General features: G+C 45.6%; 1 protein-coding gene and 1 long non-coding RNA gene across 2 annotated transcripts; one reads left to right on the forward strand and one right to left on the reverse strand.

Annotated features, from left to right (window-relative positions):
* Nucleotides 1-3,919: 3,919 nt before the first annotated feature.
* cxcl12b (chemokine (C-X-C motif) ligand 12b (stromal cell-derived factor 1)) lies at nucleotides 3,920-14,216 on the forward strand. Its single transcript, XM_076985110.1, has 4 exons — nucleotides 3,920-4,163; nucleotides 5,954-6,071; nucleotides 9,136-9,219; nucleotides 11,020-14,216. Exons 1-4 carry the CDS (start codon nucleotides 4,097-4,099, stop codon nucleotides 11,048-11,050), a joined length of 300 nt encoding a protein of 99 aa, XP_076841225.1. The 5' UTR covers nucleotides 3,920-4,096; the 3' UTR covers nucleotides 11,051-14,216.
* A 2,137-nt stretch (nucleotides 14,217-16,353) lies between these two features.
* On the reverse strand, nucleotides 16,354-19,611 carry LOC143485717 (uncharacterized). Its single transcript, XR_013123007.1, has 3 exons — nucleotides 19,395-19,611; nucleotides 18,049-18,122; nucleotides 16,354-17,783 (listed from the first exon to the last, which is right to left on the reverse strand). It is a non-coding gene; the product is annotated as an uncharacterized LOC143485717 (long non-coding RNA).
* Nucleotides 19,612-21,030: the final 1,419 nt, after the last annotated feature.

The following is a 21,030-nucleotide window of genomic DNA, read 5'->3' on the forward strand; positions in this document are numbered from 1 at the left end:
CATGACTTACACTGTACATCACTAACACTGCACACTGTACATCAATATACACTGTACATCACTTACACATTACCTCACTCACACTTTACTACTGTACTGTACATTACAGACTGTACATCATGGTACACTGCATTTAAATGAGGAATCTCTCTCATACACATTCTCATTCCAAGAGAGCTGAAATGAACCATAACATACAACAGGTTTGCATATGATTGCATATTCTCTGCTAGCATTTTCAAACCAAAGTTTTTGTTATTGCCTTTGCAAGAACGCAACCCAAAACATGAATTGCTACAGCAGAAAACCAACAGACATTAAACCCCCCACACACTCCTATTTAAATTCATGTCCTTCTTGTTAACATATTCCAGGCTCACGCTAATTCCTGTTCACATGTCATGTAAGAAAAATCATAGATGTCAATTAGCAATGACCCTGGTGACTAGTTGCTATAGGAGACCGGCAACAGTGATGCAAACATGAGCGACGCCCTGTTCTCATCCTTCCGCGAGACCGAAGCTCCGCCCTTAAACCCTCCCCCTGCAGGAGAGATCCAGTGAGAAAACTTCCTGGTGGATCAAAATTCTTCTATAAACAACAACAACAACAACAACAAACCCCTGGTTCATCCGTGACACCATATTCACAGGAACCAACAGTGCTATTGCAGTGCTACACCTGCCCTCTTAATCCGCCCCCCTGGGGTAAGAGCAGGAATATCACCAAACCACGTTATGAAACACCGACAACATGACGGAGCTTACATCTGCTGACCGACATTGGGTCTTCAAGCGTCGCACGCAGATTCATCTACAGTTGGTCGGGATTCAGTGGACTGACACCTCGCATCCGTTTTCAGTAAAGAATCCACGTCCCCCCTCACGCAGGTTAAATTAACCCTGGCTGGGGCAGGGGCCACGTGGGTTCTCCCTCAAGCTGGTGCCCTCCAGGGGCCCATGGAGATGAGGTGGGGCCCAAACTATGCCCTTGACAAATATAAGACTGGTTTGTGAGAGAGAGGAGCTGGGAGGGACAGGCTTGGTGTTATTGTGTTTATTTCCAGTATTTTTAAAAAGTTTTTTTTTTCCAGCATTTCTTGGGAGCATGCCAGACTCTGCCACTCAATGTTGTGAAGGAAACATTCATCCTTCTCCTCCTTTCCTCTGTCTTTCATTTTCTTTCAAATGAAACAAGGGTCTAAAATCTATAGGAGGCCCTGACATAATAGTCAAAAAGAAAACGCTAACAAAAAATAGGGTCCCCGACTCTACATTTAGCGGCTAAAATGTATACTTGTGTCTTGACATGAAGAGGCTCTTCACACACACCTAGGCCCTGTGTATGACGGCTGGATAAAAGCACGCATTAGATGGTTCAATGAAGCAATTTCTGTCCCAGCATTCCTGTGTCCTGGGATAAGGGTTTGCACACTGACCCAAGATCAGCTGTTTGCTTTTCATATCCTAATGAAGACAATGGTATAGGCGCAGGGAGGCTGAAACTACATCAGCCCTCCGAAACACCCGGCGTGCCTGCGATTTCATTTGCCTGTGCGGGTCTGAAGAGGCAGATTAAAGGGCAGCCCTTTGTCAGCAGGGGGTCCTTCAGACCTCGTCAAGGCCTGAGCAAGGCCAGCTGCCCTGTTCACCTACAGCATCCTCCCCACAGACCTCCAGCCTGTCCCGCACCACCAGATCCCTTTATCCTGAGCATGCCCAATGAGTCGTAAATCTGTAATTTAAAAAACACTGCAGGTTGTCCCTCAGCTTTCATTAAATCCAAATGATTAAAAATAAATCATTCCATTATTTTAATCTCATTTCCACCCAGGTTTGATTATTCAGCAAACTAAAAGTCTTCATTATACTATTCAGATATCAAAAATAAAATCAAACATGAGTGGCATTTTTAGAGTCAGCGCGCCGTTTCTGTGTTCTTTTAACTAGAACCGTAATTTTCCGCGTTGGTATTTAACCACCCATGTCAGATAAAACCGAGACACGACAAACGCCGCCATTGTTTTGTCTTTAACTGTTTGCTTTGCCACGGTTAAGGCGAGCCGTCCCTCACATAACGAGTCTTGTTCTTAATCTGGGACAAATATCAGCGTCCATGTCTAAGCAAAATAAACTGCAGACGTGAATTTAGACTCGGCTGTAGCCTACATATGGAAAAGAGGTTGTCTTGGGGGCTGTTACACGATGAATTAGCCGGCTGGGCGTGTTTGTTATGACACACCTGCTACTTACAAAAGATGCAAAGATGCATATTGACGAAGTGCGTCCCATTTCAGGGCGGACTGGACCCGCTGTTTCGCCGTGTGTGTGGAAGAAAATTACATTCAACAACTCTGAGAAACTAGTCAAATTCGTTTAACAAAATGCAAAAAAGTGCAAAACGTGTATGAATATGGAAAAGTACTGGTCATTTCTAACTTTAAATTATTTCCTATAATAAAGGAAACAGTGGTATATCATTGACAGTGGCTTATTCTTGATGAAATATGTTATGTACCCACTCAGTAGGTGAAGTTCCGTTATAGAAACAGACTCAATAAATTCTATGGTTCTGTCAGATGCCGGTTGTCAGTCAACTGGCCGTGAGAAGTCAACAAAGGGACAATAACACTGGTGTGAAACTTTACACTCTGCTGCTGTCTAAACGGGTGTGAGATTAAAACCTGTCAGCGCTCTTAGAGCGTTTTCAACATCGCCACTTCAGCAAGAGCACGCTGCAGAAACCCGGACAGGAGTACAATCCACGATCTAGGCCGTGCAAGGACAAACAATATGTGCAAATCTTAGATATCGTATTAGAAAATGTTTTTTTTATTTGTTTGTTTTTTTTGGATAAATGGTTTCACTTTTCAAACGGCGCATGAGAGCACATTATTCACAAACTGCTCAATGGTCCTCACGGTATTTTTATGTTGTTATTATATATATATATATATTATATATATATATACATTGTTGGTTTATTGTACAAAATAACCAATTTCAGGTCAGGTTCTAAGTTTTTACATAACCCCCGGGCTGATAACGTTGCAGTTTCAGAAATTGCAAAATAGGCTACTTGTGGTTCTAAAAAATGACATTTGGGTGGCGAGGATCCGTGATTGTCCAGCAGCTCTGCGACGCCCCACACACCTTCCTCCACCTTCAACACCCAACACTCCGGCTGTAGCAGAGCCACACACACCTTCCTCCACCTTCAACACCCAACACTCCGGCTGTAGCACAGAGCCACACACAGTTCCCATGACATAATACATGACATGTAGTCTATGTAAGGTATTAGTATACGGACTTAGACAGCTTGTCGGATTGTTCTTCCGAAACTATTGTGGGTCAAAATATATTATCTTACTGAATGTGAGGCTAGAAATAAATAGCATAAATCCCCCCCCCCCCCACCAACCCCCCAATTCTCTCTCTCTCTCTCTCTCTCTCTCTCTCTCTCTCTCTCTCTCTCTCTCTCTCTCTCTCTCTCTCTCTCACACACACACACACACACACACATACACACACAAACCTTAACTGAGGTAATATGACACGTGATATTTGTGTATTAAAGAAAACCTTTTAGACGTGATTCGTGAGAGATAGCCTACTTGAGGAAGAGATCAAGAAAAAGAATAATACTGAGGTAATATGAGAGAGAGAGAGAGAGAGAGAGAGAGAGAGAGAGAGAGAGAGAGAGAGAGAGAGAGAGAGAGACAGACAGAGAGGGTGAAGAGAAAGAAAAGGGTTAGGCTCACTGAAAACCTTTTAAATGAGGAAGATTCCTTAGCAAAGTTTACCTTGTGTGTCCACTTCACCCCTTCACTTTCTCTACTCTCTCTCTCTCTCTCTCTCTCTCTCTCTCTCTCTCTCTCTCTCTCTCTCTCTCTCTCTCTCTCTCTCCTCTCTCCTCCTCCTCATCATCATCGGCATGTGGGAGTGCTTTACTACTGATCTCCAGTCTTAACACGCTGTCGAGTACCCAGGCACCACACTGTGTCTTGGACGCTAGCTGTGAGAAATACAAAAAACTCTCGATACAGGCGCACACCGTCGCGTACACATACTCGCCCTTGCGCGCTCCAAATACAATGGATGTCAAATTGCTGGCAGTGATTGTGTTTTTGACGGTAGCAATGAGGCATTCACAGACTGAAGGTGAGTTTCTGGTGATGCTACCGACCAATTCCACATACATCATTTCTACTCTCCCCTGACAGTCGCAGATGTGATGCAGGGACGTTCATCATTATTTTTGCATTATTATTTTTAGCTTTTGTCTTAATTATGTGCTCATAATTATTTTACATAATATGTGCGTACAGCGTGTGTTTAGCTTACTGTGAGTAAGCCTGCAAACGTGTTGTTTCGTGTAAGCAGTTGTACTAGTGAACACCGCATCCAACACAGTACCGGTGAACAAGTGAACATCCAACAGCCTCCTTTAGGTGATTTGTGGTTTTGGACTGAAGGTTTTATTGATGGAAAAAGCTGCTGTGCACGTTTGGAGAACCTGCTCTTTTTTACTGACAATCTGTGTCCTTACAAAGGAAGGCATGTGTATTAACTGTGTGTTTTGCGATCCCGCCGTGGAGTTTAATTTGTTCTGGGGGTTTGTGGGGATTTGTTTGTTTATTTGTTTGTTTGTTTTACATTTTGGCGCGATTGTGGAAACAGCGCAAAACCGTTTAAACAGCGCAAGGACGTCTTTACGTAATAGAGTTCACCTCAGTGTCAAGTCTCAAGGGTTTCCTTTCTCTGGGGATTTCTTGTAATTTTTGATCTAATGAGGTGATGGAGACACCAGGTTTCTGTGCCTGCTGCTCACTTTTGTGTTGATATAACGTGAGGCTGCTGGTAATGTGCGAGGACGTCTGTAGATCTAGCGCACCAGTCTGAACTGGTCTTTTCTTGCTGTGCAAGGACAGGACACTATTAGGGGACTTGTCCACTATTGGAGGACTTGTCCACTATTGAAGGACTCGGCCTACGAGTGGACAAGTGTTAGTTATTACCGAGGTGTGTGAAGAAGAAGAAGACCCAGGCGACGCGGGGAATGCACTTCACACAGTTAATCATGCGAGAGGATTCCGGCTAAAACGTCGACGAGGGGATTAGAATAGGAAAGCTTCCCCTAAATAACTTTAAGGACACTTATCTGCTTCGAAACGGTAGCAAAAAAAGAGAGAGACCTGTGTAAGAAAGTCGAGAGAAAAGCCTCAGACTAATCTACTTTTAATGACCGTGGACGCAGGTGAAGGTTGTAGTAATACTCCAAAAAAGTCCTGAGATGTGTTCGCGTTGAGGGAAAGAGGTTACAAGACAACATGCTATGGATGTTGGTAGTTTACTTCACCTGAAAATACCCCTTTAATAACCGAGGGGAGATTTTTTTTTTCGTAAGTCACTTGTTTTTTTTTAATTGCGAGTGCGTTTCTGATTCTGCTCAGCTCTGAAATGTAAGCCACGCAGCATTTGTGTGTTTACAAACATCCTCAGTCTACACAGAGAAAACGCAGCTGGGATTGATAAACTGTTTTACATTTTTGTGAACACATTGCCTAACAAATATGATCATTTATAAGCCATCACATATAATCGGAATGTACTCGACCGACGCATATTCCTATAATAATCTTTCTGTTGGTGTCATTTTCCCTTTCCCACATGCTGTTTGTATCTTCTCCGACTCCAAATCACATAAAAATGTTTGGCTAGTTTTCAGAAGCAGACGCATCTTGGACAAATGACAAATGATCAAATTCTGAGAGAATTCTCATAGAAACATTTTTCGATCTAATTTTATTAGATACTTTTTTCTATATTAAGTTTTTAAGCTACTAAAGTTTTTTTTTAATTAACGAACAACACCCAACCATTAACCCAGTCCGCGGATGTATATAGATTGTGCAGCAGCAGATGATGTGATGTTTGCGGTTCTCCCACAGCTAAACCCATCAGCCTGGTGGAGCGGTGCTGGTGCCGCGCAACCCTCAACACCGTCCCGCAGAGGAGCATTCGCGAGATTAAGTTCCTCCACACGCCCAACTGCCCCTTCCAAGTGATGTAAGTGTCCACACTCCACACTCCAAGAATATTTTGTCCTGGGAACAATAACGGCCTTTTCTGGATAAGGAGTACAAATAATTTAATTAACGTAATTTACACTAGTACTTTACATTTAAACTGTCAATGTCACCTAGGTATTCTGTGTGGTCTGCCAAAAAGCGCCCTGCTTATGCGACGAAGAGAAGAACCAGCAATTCCGTTAATTGCACTATTAACTGTGGTTAGGGTGTATTAAGGCCGAAGTTCATGGTTTATGAACTAATGCCATGTATGGTATAAGTTAAGGGAACCTTAATGCAAAGTGTTAGCAAGTTTTGGCTGTGAGACTGAAGCATCTGTTACTTATTCAAATACCGAACGTCGTCAGATACTATAATAAGCTGTGATAAGAAAAGATGAGGCAGGGTGTGTGTGTGTGTGTGTGTGTGTGTCTCCACTTTATCAGGAGATCTAACTAGATAACCACTTGATTGGGAGACTGGAAGTGAAAAACTGAGGGTATATGGTCTGTTTTTTTGTGTGTTTGTTTGTTTGTTTTGTTGTGTTTGTGCCCCCCATTAGGAAGTTGTCATCAGGGATCGACCTGATAATGTCTGTATTACGTTTGCGTTTCAACCGACCTTATCGCGCGTCTTTCCCGCCTCGCTTCTCCACCAACATTTGGCATTACTTCACTAACCTGGAACATATTAATCTCAAACGCTTTCACGATCTAAAACTGTCGAAGGCGGCCAATGCTAAGAGTACGAAGGGTTAACAGGGTCGTCGGGGGTCACCGTGAGACAGAAGGTCAGAGCAGGACAGAACGCTGGCCGGGGGGTGAAATAACCTTCCCTCAGACATCAACTAAACATGGTGTTTCTATAGGAATTCACCTCTGAATCTTAAGTAGCGAGGACTCCAAAAGAGCCCCAGGACACAACAGACAGATGAAAAAGAAGCAGTAGTAATACTACCCCTCACACACACACACACACACACACACACACACACACACACACACACCACACACACACACACACACACACACACACACACACACACACACACACACACACACACACACCGTGTTTGCAGTTAGCATTACTCCTGGCTGTGCTGTGCTTACTTCCTGCTGTTTGTGTCTCAGCCTATGGTCAGTTAAGCCAGGAGGCCACATAGGTGCACTTCAAACCACAACACGGGGAAGAGCCCCTAAATAAACACAGCGAAAAACCCCAAATCGATCGGCTCGATCGCTTAATTCACAAAAGAGGCAAAGAGTGGGAGAGACGTCCAGATCCTGTTACACTTCCGTTTACATTCAGAAGTCGGTTTGTAGAAGTTCTGGATGGTTTGGGTTAAGCGGGGATTTAGTGTCTGCTGGAGTGAACCATTTGTTCCTGAGTGAACAGGAGCGTGTGTTGCTCGGGGTGGATGTGGTTAATTTGCAAAGCTGTGTGAGTTGTTGCTCTTCTGAGCTGCTAATTCTCAAACATGACCTTTTGGTGCAAAGGTGTGACACACACCCGTGTGTGTGTGAGGGAGAGAGAGAAAGAGAGAAGTGGAAAGAGCGAGTGATCAAAATTGAATGTGAATGCATTTGTGGTGCATTATATATGTGCATTTTTGCTTGTGGGCATTTGCAGTGTGTGTGTGTGTGAGCAAGGTAGTCTTGTGGGATGTGTGTTGTCAGTTGCATTTGCAGTATATGTGAAATGTGTGTATGTGTTTTCTCCATGTGGATGTGAGATGTCATTCTCTCCATGTTAGATGACAGAGGGGTTACAGAGTTTCCCCCAGAGTCTCAATCACTTCGAGGTGTGCGATTAAAGCCGCCATCAGTCACCAGTAGTCTCCAGTCACTACATGTCCGTGAAACTCAATCGATCTCTCACATTTGCTTCATCACATCCACCCACAACTTCCCCCTAGCCTACAACCAGACCCCATCACTCTCCATGGCCTGCTTCACACTCACGTGGCTCTGTCCACATATGCAGTGGGCCTCTGGGATATGGTCAGCTTAGCACTGGTGCTGCGGTCATTTTCGTCCAGACCTTTACTCTGGCTTTAATCATCTTTAATTAACCGTGATACTAACATTTACTGTTACTTCATCTAAAGTCAAACAGGTACTGGAAAGTAACAGTTTTGAACTGGTAGGCCCGTTTCCTGGAAACACAAAAATGCCAGTGTTGTAATAACTCATACAGTGTTCATTAGTGTCTAGTAAGCCTGAAACACACACTGTGATATTTCAACATGGGAGCTTTCGCTAGGGATTTCAGAGGGAAATCCCTGCTGTCAGCAGAGTTTATGCCGTGATTAGTCTTCATGATGTGTCTGGAGGTACTCTGCAGTTTTCCCCTCCAATCCACCTCTGAGATTACTCATTAGTTAAATAGCAAGCCCTTTTTTTGAGCTGTATCACACGTGTATCACACGTGAGCTATATCACACGTCAGCATTGGAAAAGCACTGCATAGGAAACTGCTGTTTTAGAGGATGACAGTAAAGCGTTTTATATTTGGAAGGACATGATTTCACTCATGATACATCAGTGATCTCCCTTTGCTCTATTCAGAGCTGCTTCGGTCTCCAAAACAAAAAGCAACTTTCCATGGATCTTCTTTATGAAGCCTCCAGTGTATGTACACTGTGGTCAGGCCAGATTAAACGCAGCCAGATGTTAAATGGAAACGGCGGAGTGCTTGTCCGCAGAGGTAGGAGAGCTCGCCAATCGATCGTTCTCCCTTCCAAAACGGATCCGTGGCCCTAGCCAGCCTCACTCACTTGATCTCGTTATCGGTGCCAAGCTGAGGCACAGCAGAGAGGTACTGAGAGGCTGAAGTAGATACATTTCTTTACCACTCATTCACTTAAACTCACACTCTTTCTCACAGTTACCGAGTCAAAAGGTCTGCACCTCAGTAAGACCTCTTTCTGTCGCGTCGTCTCAGTCAGAGCTCTTTCTCTCGTCTTGTCTCGGTCAGATCTCTTTGTCTCGTGATGTCTCGCGCTGTGCTCCCATTACCTCGCTATCTCCTCCTCATTACTGCAATCTCTCTCTCATTACCAGTGCCAAACTGAAGAACAACAGGGAGGTCTGCATCAACCCCAATACCAAATGGCTGCAGCAGTACCTGAAGAACGCCATTAACAAGTAAGCGGACACCCTCGCTCAAACAGTACAGGCAGCTCAAACAGCACAGGCAGCTCAAACAGCACAGGCAGCTCAAACAGCACAGGCAGCTCAAACAGCACAGGCAGCTCAAACAGTACAGGCAGCTCAAACAGCACAGGCAGCTCAAACAGCACAGGCAGCTCAAACAGCACAGGCAGCTCAAACAGTACAGGCAGCTCAAAGAGCACAGGCAGCTCAAACAGCACAGGCAGCACACACTCCGAACACTCGCTGTGTTGCCAAACTACTGACCAAAAAGGGCTACCTCTCACAGAAATGCCAGTCTCTTGGACCAGATTTGTAAACATTGAAACCAAAATTCAGCGTTTCATATAAGCTTCCTCTTACTCAAGAAAGTAGCTTTGGATTAACACATGTAAACATCTGCTGTCATCCAGCCTGTCAACGGCACTGCCTGTGCTGTTCTTAGAGTTATTCTGTAATACATGATACTGTAACGCCATGGACATGGAGTGAGAAGGAGCTGAACGCATTTGCTGAGTAGAGCCAGATTTATTAGGGGCAAATTCAGAAGAAAGACGATCTGAAACCAACATTAAGAGACACAATTAAATAAAGCAAAACACAAGACACATGACAGGAACCAGAAACCAAACAGAGCTAGGGTAGAACACAGACAGGACACAAAGAAAATTATAGAATTATTAATATAGAGGTAATGGAAATTTTTTTTACAATTATATTAAATTGTTTGACCTGTTTGGTATGGCAGATAATTAGTTTAAACCTGCCTTATGGTGATGCACATGAAATTTATGATGTGAAAAATTTGTACAGAAAAAAGTTCTCCAGATTCTCCAGGAGCTAAGGCGAGCTAACGAGCAAAGTTAATTGACCTAACGAGGTAGCGGGCTTTGCATTCTGGGTCTCCTGCAGCGCTCAGCAGTCTAAACGAGCAATTCTGAGGCAGCTTTAGTCCTCACTGACTCCGCCCCCAATATGTGTGGGGGAGGGGGGAGCTCCGCCCTTCTGCTGATTGTTATAGCAACGTCAGCTCCTGCTGACCAAGAACGTGCTCTTGAAATTAAAAAGCTATTATTAAGTTATTATCTTTTTAAATAATAAATAAAATTATATGGCAAAAAAATCAGAGGAAAATGGCACAGGGGTGAACACACATAAGGGCAGAGTCACCCGAATCACCAGGCATGGAGGCAACTACACTGAAACAATAAAGAAAACAAAAACACATGATCCTTAGTGCCATGGGAACCACGAAGCTTAAGGGGGAAGACTGGGCCCCAAAAACAAAAAACAACAAGACTGACGAGACCGTGTAAAGTGTAGACGGCCCAAGTAACAAAGTAAAAGCAAAAAAAAAATTAAATGACAAATACAGATATACTTCATTACACTACGTAATTAAAACACTACTGGATTTTTAGAGGATCTGTTTGGCATGTTTCGACAGGGACACCAGCAAACTCCCCACCAGATATTTGCGTGCCAGATAGACTGTTCAATACCAGATACACCCGGCACCCCTGAGTGTAACCTAACCACACAGTACAGGAGGACGAGGGCCAGTCACACCTTGGGGAGGAAATGCTACGATGAGAAACTGTATGCTCTAAATATGCATCCTGTGATTTTTTTACATTTAGAGAAGTGCACTGTAAATATGAAACAACATAAAAGAAACTCCTCAGCCAAGCAGTGTAAATAAGTACCAGAGAGGAGGTGGTGTGATGCTAGTCTGGGAGTTTAATGTTTTCTTTTTTTTTTCCTTTTCTTTCTCTCTCACTGTCACTCTCACAGGATAAAGAAATCAAAAAAACGAAACAACTAAACACGGAGGTGTGAGGAGAGTGGGTGTGTGTGTGACTTCTACAGAGATATGTACCACATGTTCACCTCCCTCTCTCCGTCACACACACACACACACACACACACACACACACACACACACACACAAACTCTTAACCTGTCCATCCGTGGACTGCTTGCACAAACAGCACTTCGCTTAAAATGCCTTCATTCTGTGCCCAGCCAGCACTACAGCTCACCAAGACCCCCACCACCTCTCACCCCCACCCAGAACAGCGTTATGGGCCCCACCACCCCCACCCAGAGCAGCGCTATGGCACCAGAGGCTGGGAGCTTCCGTTCTAATGCTGGTGTGCTGCTGAACTGAGTGACCGTATAAGAACAAACTGTAGCGGTCAATGTTTGCGAGAGAAGCGGTCGGGCATGTTTCTTCTGTGAATATCGCATCCGACGTGTTTTGATTGGTGTAAATGGTGAAGGAAAGAGAGACGATGTGGTCTCTAGAGTTGATGCTTTACAAGGAGAGTCACGTAGGATGGTCTGAGAGAGAGAGAGACAGAAAGAGAAAGAGAGAGACAGAAAGACAGACACGCAATCTGCGCTATATGTGTCATACCTGCTGGTCCTAAATTCGTGCTAACCTATAATCGGCTTTCACTATTTGATCCCGGATGACCAGACCCATAACCTCAGAAATGAGCTGATCCTGGATCAGTTCCCCCTTCTCCTGCGAGCCTGCAAGAGAGTTTGGGTGTCCTGACAAATGGCTCAGTGGCACCTCCTACAGGGAGACAAACACGATGCTACAAACGCTCTGCTTAAAACAGAAGCTGGACTGAGTGAGCAGATGCTTCTACGTCTGATCTCTTCCAGCCAGTCAGATCACTTCTTGCTTTGCTACAGTGACGCACTGACCAAGTCAGCTTTGTTATGTTGCTATTTTGTTTGTTTGTTTGTTTCTGTTTATGACATGCATGTTTGCATCAATGCAACCTTCACATCAATGCAATCACCTACTGGCAGCTGAAATGTTATAGAATACGATGAGTGTGTCAGCACTGTCTCTCTCTTTACAACCTAGGCCTTGAACCTGTTCTGTCTGAGGTTCTGTCAGAGGTCTAATTGTTGATATATTGATTTATTTCCTGTTATACTTTCATAATAGCTGGATCACCAAAACAGCGTTTCAAAAATTAGTTTAGTGGGTTTTCCATGATGACGCAGACAAATTTTGCAGACGTAATAAACTGAACAAACTTTTTTTTTTAGTCAGCCAACATTTCATTAATGTGCAACAGATGCATTATAGTTTGTGTCAATATTAAGATCCCAAGTACTAACCAGCCACCCACACCTCCACGGAGACTGTGGAAAAGGGGTCCAAACGTTACCTAAATATTAGCCTATGAAATACTGTACATATTCACAGTTTTTGAGGACGTGTTTAGAATTTAGAGGACCTTTTCTGTAATTAAGAAAATGCTTAAAGCCCATTCAGTTCTCTGTGTTTTATGAATAATATTTTGCAGGCTCTTTCTTACTGAGCCACTTTGAACTATGAGGAGTTTCTGACTTACAGTGATTTATTTTTGTATTATTTTATTATATAATCTAATTATGAATGCAAGGGTCAGCATGAAGAAATTGTTCAGAGAGTATTATAGCCTTATACGGTCACAGCTAACATTTTATGTTCATGTTAATATTAATATTTGCTTGGAAGTTTATTCTGAAGAAAAGGACTAATTGAATCACGTTCCTGGTCTAAAGCATATCTGATATAATTCAATACAAAGTATATTAATTCATCTGTGTTTTCAAAAATTATATTCAGTCAGCGAGGTTTCAAAAAGGGGGCTGATCGCCAGACAAACTGAACAAAATTCAGCTTTAATCAAAATCAAATTTTTAGTACAGTAGTTGGTCAGTGTTATTTCCAGTGGTTCACCAACAAACGTGCAGCTACACTCTTAGAACAGTGTAACCATGATGAGAAAGGAAGAAAAAGCGTAATGTGTGGGTTTTATTTCGAGGGAACGGGAAGGTTGTGAAAAAGTAAGAAGGTGCGTTCTCTCAAGCACCTCCAGTAAGCACTTCACTGCTGTGCCTTGTGTTTATGTGTGTTCTCTTCTGCCATGTATGGTTTCCCGTGTTGTTCAAAAAGGCCCCGTGTTCTGTCGATTTGTCCTACCTTGTCGAAATGTCCTACCGTAGCGCATATTGATAGACGTGTCTGTCGAATATTTCCTACCGTGTCCGAGGGCATCGCGTATTTTTAGACGTATCTCTGTAGAGTTTGTATACCTTATGGAAATGTCATAATGTAGTGCAAATCAGCGTTTAAAAGGTAGGATAATCTTTAAATTAAACATTTTATTTTGCGTATTCATGTATTGTTATTAATATTAATACAAGCAAATTGGATTGTTTACATCTTTGTATGAACATGTTTTTAGCCTGTGTGGCAGAGAGGAGGCAGGAAAAATCGACGGGTGTAGTAGCCAGCCACCAAAATCATGACGTAATAATGACTTGCGCATGCGCAGTAAGCCTAGGTAGGAGCGCTCGACGGGTAGGAAAATTCGACAGAACACCGGCGTAGCGGCTGTTCTGAGGGCGTTCCCGCCAACGACCTCCGACCCAACGGCCGAAATCCACAATGTACCTGAGACATTGGGGAGAACCCCTCACATTAAGCCCTGTTGTTGCTGTAGTTAATCACACGTATTGTTGTTCTTAAAACAAATGTACTGCCTTTTTTTTAAGGCCTCACAAATGGAACTGTGGGGAAACTGTGTGGAAATCTGACTATGGGGTAATCAAGGGCTGTTTCATTTCAGCCCATTTGTCACAGAAGTGCAGACTTGCACTTTTTTGAATTTGTGATTTTCACACAGATTTTGACTTCGGCTCGATTTGTTTTGCAATCTGAATTAGCCTTGAAGTGACGGGAGTGACTCCAGACCACGACACGGCCCTTAAACACCCCCCTTTCCTAACGTGAACCTGAAGAGGTGCTATAGAATCACTATCCCCACACAATGTGAATTCAGATCTGGAGCAGCTGTCTGCGTTAGGATCTTTCTGTAGCATGTTTTTGTTCTTATACCTCTATATGCTCACAGTTTGTAATTATGAACTGAGATGAATATACTTAGTCACTTTTTTCCAATAAACCTTTTAAAAACCCAAAACACCATTGCCTGAGTGTTTTCTGGTGGTGTTTGACATGTAACCGTTTCCTATGTCTGCGTCTGCACACACGTGGACCTCTTGACATTACTCCTGACCAGTTGAACACCACACCCTGCGTGAGACCACACCTACAATCAGTTGAACACCACACCCTGCGTGAGACCACACCTACAACCAGTTGATCACCACACCCTGCGTGAGACCACACCTACAACCAGTTGAACACCACACCCTGCGTGAGACCACACCTACAACCAGTTGAACACCACACCCTGCGTGAGACCACACCTACAACCAGTTGATCACCACACCCTGCGTGAGACCACACCTACAACCAGTTGATCACCACACCCTGCGTGAGACCACACCTACAACCAGTTGATCACCACACCCTGCGTGAGACCACACCTACAACCAGTTGAACACCACACTCTGCGTGAGACCACACCTACAACCAGTTGATCACCACTCTGCATGACAAAAAAGCCTCATGGAAAGTTCCAGGCACAGTGTTCACACCTGCACATTTTAGGTAGATTCACCCCCCCACTGAAAGTAAATGCCAAAATCCTTCTTACCCTCACCGTCAACGCCCTTTGACCCCTCCCAAACCCTGGTCGCAGCACAACCAAATTCCAACATCTCCTCACAGCATCTTGTGAGGTTAAAGGAGAGGTGAGAATCATAGGAGAAAGCACTAAAACTGAATTAGTGCAGGTTTAGTCCAAACCCACCATAGCAGGAAGATGTGGGATCACATCTGCATAAACCTGCCTGAACACACACAGAAAACGCATCAGTCACTAAACACACACCATTGTAAAGTGCACGTGCTGTGCCCTGCTGTTCTACGCTCTTGTGGACAACCGCACGTGTCTATATGAGCCAGATGAACTTTCAGAAGTGATTACTCTTAACGATGCAGAGCTGACTGGGGCGACATGTCACAGAGGCCAACGATGGCACAGGAACTCCAGAACACTGCAGGTTCATAAGGTTCTGAGCAGTTCTGTTCTGGGATGGGAGTGAAATCAACTCTGAGACCTTCCCTTCTACGAGTGCCCAGCAAAACCTAATTACCACACACACACATTTCTGCAATTACACACACACACACACACACACATGGGCATGAGCTTGATGAGATCAAACTTAATGGCTTCATTAAATCGAAATCAAGCTCTCAAACACAAACACACACACGCACACACACACTACATGCTTGGTCTACAAGCTCAGTCTGAGTCAGAGGGATGAATCAAGTTCCCAGGGGCACAACTGATCAGAGCAATGCCGTCTCTAGGGACCTCAGGCTGATCCAGACTGATTCAGAGCCATTTATTCTGAAAAGCTCTAAAAAGGTTAATAACAGGCCTCCCATGGTAATGGGAACCATACAGAGCTGTGAAAGGCCAGACTATCACCGCGGCTGCATCCCAATACCTATGTCCACTTGCTCAAAGTGCACTTAAATCTATTAGTGCACTTTACTCACTATTTGGGACCTGCAAGGTGCTGGGGTCATGAGCCAGAACAAAGGGGGATGCGCGGTACGGTATCCCACCAGGGTCAAAGCACACAGCGCCCCCTCGTATCCACCGTGGGTGTGGCGGAGCGCTGTAGACCGAGCGATTCGTCTCCCCTCCCTGAGCAAGCATGTTAATGATGCTCAGTAGGCCATAATAAGCAGGAATATAATACGGGCTGGCTTTCAGCACACCCATTAAGCCCAGAGTGCATGACTCTATTAACGGGGTTCCTCCGTTGAGATATGTGCATTTTGCATTCAGGCGCTCAGTAGTGCCAAGTCAGAATTCTTCCACAGCGTGCACAGTGTTAAGAGTCAAGGCTGCGCTTCTGAGTGTTCACATGCGAGGGGACTGTGGCCATTACAGCGTCTCGTCTTAGATTAGGGTTTTTTTTTTCTTTTAATCACAAAGTGAAGTTTTGGATGGCAGGATGAAGAGCTGCTGGGCGCCAGAGGTCACGATCATGAGACGATGTGGAACGGTCAGGGGTTGACGCGAGTTTGGATCAGACCGTTACCCCCGGGGGGGGGGGAATGGGTCATGAAGATGCTGTGAGGTACTCTGCAAACAGGCTTGTCTTTCACATTTCTAAGGCTAGTGCATACTAACAAGAAATGGAGAAGAGTGAGAGAGAGAGAGAGAGAGAGAGAGAGAGAGAGAAAGAGAGAGAGAGGACTGTTTCAAACTGTTTCATTTTCCCCATGCAGGCGAGCTTTATTGATGAGATTTTAATGAGATGATTCATCTTCCAGCTCATGGCTGTCCTGATTTTTTTTTTCCTCCCTCCTTACCCAAGTGTCCTGTAACCTGCAAACACTGTTCATTATTCATATGACAGATGCGTGATCAGTTCTTACAGATTACCGCGTCGTCCAGATGCTTCAGGTCAACAAAGCGTCTGCACGTCCACAGACTACACTACAAATCGAGTCCGGGTCTTAGCGGCACAGGAATCATTATTTGCAGTTGGGATTCCTGCACGGTTGAGAAAAACAGATCAGTGAAAAATGAAAAAGAGAGATGTGTTCCATTAGTCGGGAATTAGCGCGGTCGGAACGGCGTGACCCCAGAGGCCCCCGGAGGCCCCGTCAGGCCCTGCGTCTGGGAGCGTCGGAGATCCCTGCAGAGATCTGCACTGGGCTTCCACGGCTTCAGTAATACGTTCCAGTGGCACTGGCACGAGACCCACAGCAGCGCGTTCCTGACGGGCCGCGTTTGCTGCGCCTCGTCAAAACGAATTGAAGCAGATTTCGCTGGACGGGCCTTTCAGAGGTCAAACTCCGCCTCGAACACATATCCGCCCCCGATCCTGACGCGGGTTCGGGATTTCGGCGTGTTCTTGGCGGGAAGCCGCTCTTATATAAAGCGGTGCCCCAGACCAGAGGGGAAAATGCCTATTGTGCATTAGTGGGTGAATTATGGAGTGAAAGCTCCACTGTGTCAAAGCCCAGAGACCTAGACTGTTGGAAATAGACGTCGTCTGGTCCTTTTACGTCGGCCAAAAAAAAGAGTAGCATCTCTGCGCGATTTCTCAGGCAGCGGGACGCAGGACCGGCCGAAGCCTAATGACCTTCCCAGCAGTTTAACCCCAGAACCATATTTACACAGGACATGAAACGCAAGTCAATATCGCTCCAGTGCTTTTATGGGTCATATTAGTCTTTCCAAAATCCTAAAACAATGGATTTAACCCCAGCAACCACGCCAGGTCTTTCTACGGGACAAACTCTCACACGCCGGTTTAACAGGCCCAAGTCCTCTTCGGCAGCACTGACAGCACACAGAAGAGCTTTCGCATATTACTCAGTGTCTCTCAGGCAGTGTTCTCTAATCCTCGGCCGGACGGGCGACCTCACGAGCCGCAGACAGAAACAACCTGCAGGGGTTTGGCCGGCATCTTCCCGTGGCGAGAGGATGTTATTTTTGGAGACGGTGCAGGGCAGGAGCGCATGGTGGAGGCGATGAGAGATATGTGGCCCGTGGGTTTCTGGTCCAAGCCCGGGCAGAGAGGGTCCCAGGACACTCCGCCTCCTGGAGGAGCAATAACAGGAGAGGATTAATCACCCCTGTGCGCCACTTGCAGATCCATGATCGTATAGTACTGTCTGGGGAGCCTGTTGCTGCGATATTAGGACAGCATATTTTTATTAAAACACAAACACACACACACAAATATATATATATATATATATATATATATATATATATATATATATATATATATATATCTTTGCATTATGAGGGAAACGCCTGGTATTGAAGAGATTATTTGGAACAGAGGGAAAGTAACACTGACCACATGCAGGTCAAAGGTCATGGGACCCCAGACTGTGTAGCTTGATGAATCCTGTAGCCGGACTCCCTGGGATGCTTCAATGACAAGGACCAAAAGAGGGGAATAAAACACACACACACTTCTGCTTGGGCATGGGGCTGCGTAAACACAGACCCCACAACGCGCACAGTTCAGCCGAACTCCAGTCATTCAGCCAAACCTCCGAGTCACAGAGGAACATCTACTCCCAACAGGCAGATAAAAACCAAAACGAAAACACAATCATGGCCCAGACCAATAAACCTCCATTAAGCAACAACATCGGGTTTGGTTGAATCGTAAAGGTAAAACTAAGAGCTTAAAGTAAGAGTTAATGCACACAAAATGTTCATAAATACATCAGATTTAGAAATAAGATATTGATAAGTTTTGGAGGCTGATGAAGCTTTTCAGGAACAGCAGGCATGTCCCATCATCTGGGGGAGGATCAGAGCTCCAGAATCAAAATTAAAATGATGTTTCTGCATCTCACAACGTCGGTCTTTTCATTTGCTAATGACCCCTATCAGATCAGTGTGGTTGTGTTGATTAAGGGATTACAATCCTTTAAAATCACTAGTGTCACTTTCAGAAAAAGTGAAACTGAGTTGATTTAAAACGTTTTAGATGTGACAGACTTGTGCAGCTGAAAGGACTGACACCCCTCTCCCACCCCAATACTGCCCCTTTTCCTGGCCCTCTCCTGCCCTTGTCTGATGCATTAGCCCTCTTTTACCCTCCTTCTCCTCCTCTGCCCTCATGAATGCCGTGGGTTTGCCCCCTGTGCCTCTCGCCTCCCTGATCAGATCAGAGATGCTAAACCCAGCTCCCCAAAGCTCCAGGGAGGGCCCCACTGAGACCAGGCTATCCAAGATAGCCAACCATTAGAAATTAATCCTACAAATTTCAAAAATGACAAAGATTAACAGGGGAAAAATTGCACACGAGGCCATTGGAAGGTCAGAAATTGGTCGAAGTTTCCAATGCAGCGAGCCAACATCTCAGAGCACAAAGCCTTAAACTTCATTTCCCATCATGCAAATTTCTGTCCAGCTGAATACATTCCGTTGCATTCACTGGGAGGGAAAAATTACATCCGTAAGCAAAACCGGTTTCGACCGCAGCTTGATGGACTCACTTTGACACATGTCACAAACGGAGAGCTTTAAACAAATATCTGACTCGTACCGAGGGGATTTTTTGTGGACCTCTGCGGTACAGCATGTCTTAGAGCCATCACTCTCTCTCCCCCCATGGCAAATCTCAGCATAATTGCATGGCCAGGCACGGAATCGGGGCGCAGGCTGCCGCAGCCGTTCAGAACCCACCGTGTGTCTGGAGTGAGGGTGCGCTTCTGTTTTCTCGCATGACAAAGGGTTCGGGTGTTTTTGGGGTGTCTGGCCCAGCGTTCGGTCACTCTCTGGGCAATCGTCTTCGTGTCCCGGTGCGGCCAACGCCAGATCAGACCACACATGGCCCCAACGCTCTGCCAAATTAGTGTCAAAACACGCAGCGAGATCAGGGATTAATAGGACCATTTGTTGATTTTCCTCTTTAGCATGTTAAATCGGTCAGACAACCTCTCTCCCACCCCTCAGGACTGATATCTGGTTTCCCTAAACGTAACACACCTGATTCAACTCATTAAGGGATTGATAACTACTTAATGAGTTGAATCAGGTGTTAAAGAGGATAGTAAAACACTAAACTGTGTGATTTAGGGATATTCCAGATCTGGGACTTGAAATTACTTGTCGTTAACAAGAGACAGATTCCACGCAGAAAAGAACACATTGAGTCAATCGTGTTATCTCACACAGCCTCATATCAGAGGCTGGAATTTGTTTAAACAGAGCTGACTGCCAAACAGATTCAGTCAGATGCCAGCACACTGCTGACATTCCCAACGCTGCAGCAGTGGAGAACGCTTCTTCAAAACCCCGCTAGCATTATATCGCTAGCAATATAACTCATGACCATATGAAGTAGTGGAGCCCTAGACCCATCTCCCAACCTTTCAGTTCAGCTCCCAGGCCCAGTGTTAGTCCGAACGGGACCGGTGCTGGAGTCAAGGGGCAGGGAGTACCCACAGCAGGGCGACGAGGCGGCCATCCATGACTCCCTCGGTCGCTGGCGCTCGACGTCTTCCTGGGAATCGTCTGGCTCTTCACCCATAGCCAAGAAACACGCCTGAAATGTTAACCAGAGGGGGGGGGGGGGTCAGTGTCACAGGGGAGGCCACTCCTGTAGCCGGGAGGGTGGGGGAGACGCTAATGGATGGGGGCCTCGGACTCGGGGATTCCACTTAGACGGCCCATCCTTTTAGAACGTGGGAAAAGGAGCATGGTGGTGCGTCTGTTGGAGGAGCGAGGCCTGCCGGGTCCCATCGATCTGGAGCACAGAGGAGCGAGGTGGGGGGGGCGGGGGGGGGGGGGGGCACAGAGGAGCGGGGTGGGGGGGCGGGGGGGGGCATAGAGGAGCAGGGTGGGGGGAGCACAGAGGAGCGAGGTGGGGGGGCACGGGGGGGGCGGGGTGGGACTCAGGGGTGCACAGGGGAGCGGCGGGGTGGGGGGTGCGAGTGGGAGAATGGGGGGGGGGGGGGTGTAACGTGGTGAGCAGAGATGGGATCGGGGAGCAGGGAGAGCTGAATGTCCCGACAGGTTAATGCGATAATTACTTTACTGGGAGAGAGACTGACAGCAGACAGAGAGCGGAGGGGGGGGGCGCTGATAAGAAACACTAAATGCACCAAATGGACGCACCACACCGGGCAGTTTTATCAGTGAGCCGGTAGCCATGGGAACGGCCTCGTGGGGGAGGTAGGATGAAACTGAAGCCATACAGGCAAATTCTCCCCAACACGCATAAACGTTTCAGCTCCAACAAAATAAAACAAAAAACGCAGTTCAAAAGTCCACACCGCACACTGGCACTCGCTGAATGACAGCACAGTATAAGAGAAAT

This window comes from Brachyhypopomus gauderio, unplaced genomic scaffold (assembly GCF_052324685.1).
Source record: "Brachyhypopomus gauderio isolate BG-103 unplaced genomic scaffold, BGAUD_0.2 sc37, whole genome shotgun sequence".
Taxonomy (NCBI): domain Eukaryota; kingdom Metazoa; phylum Chordata; class Actinopteri; order Gymnotiformes; family Hypopomidae; genus Brachyhypopomus; species Brachyhypopomus gauderio.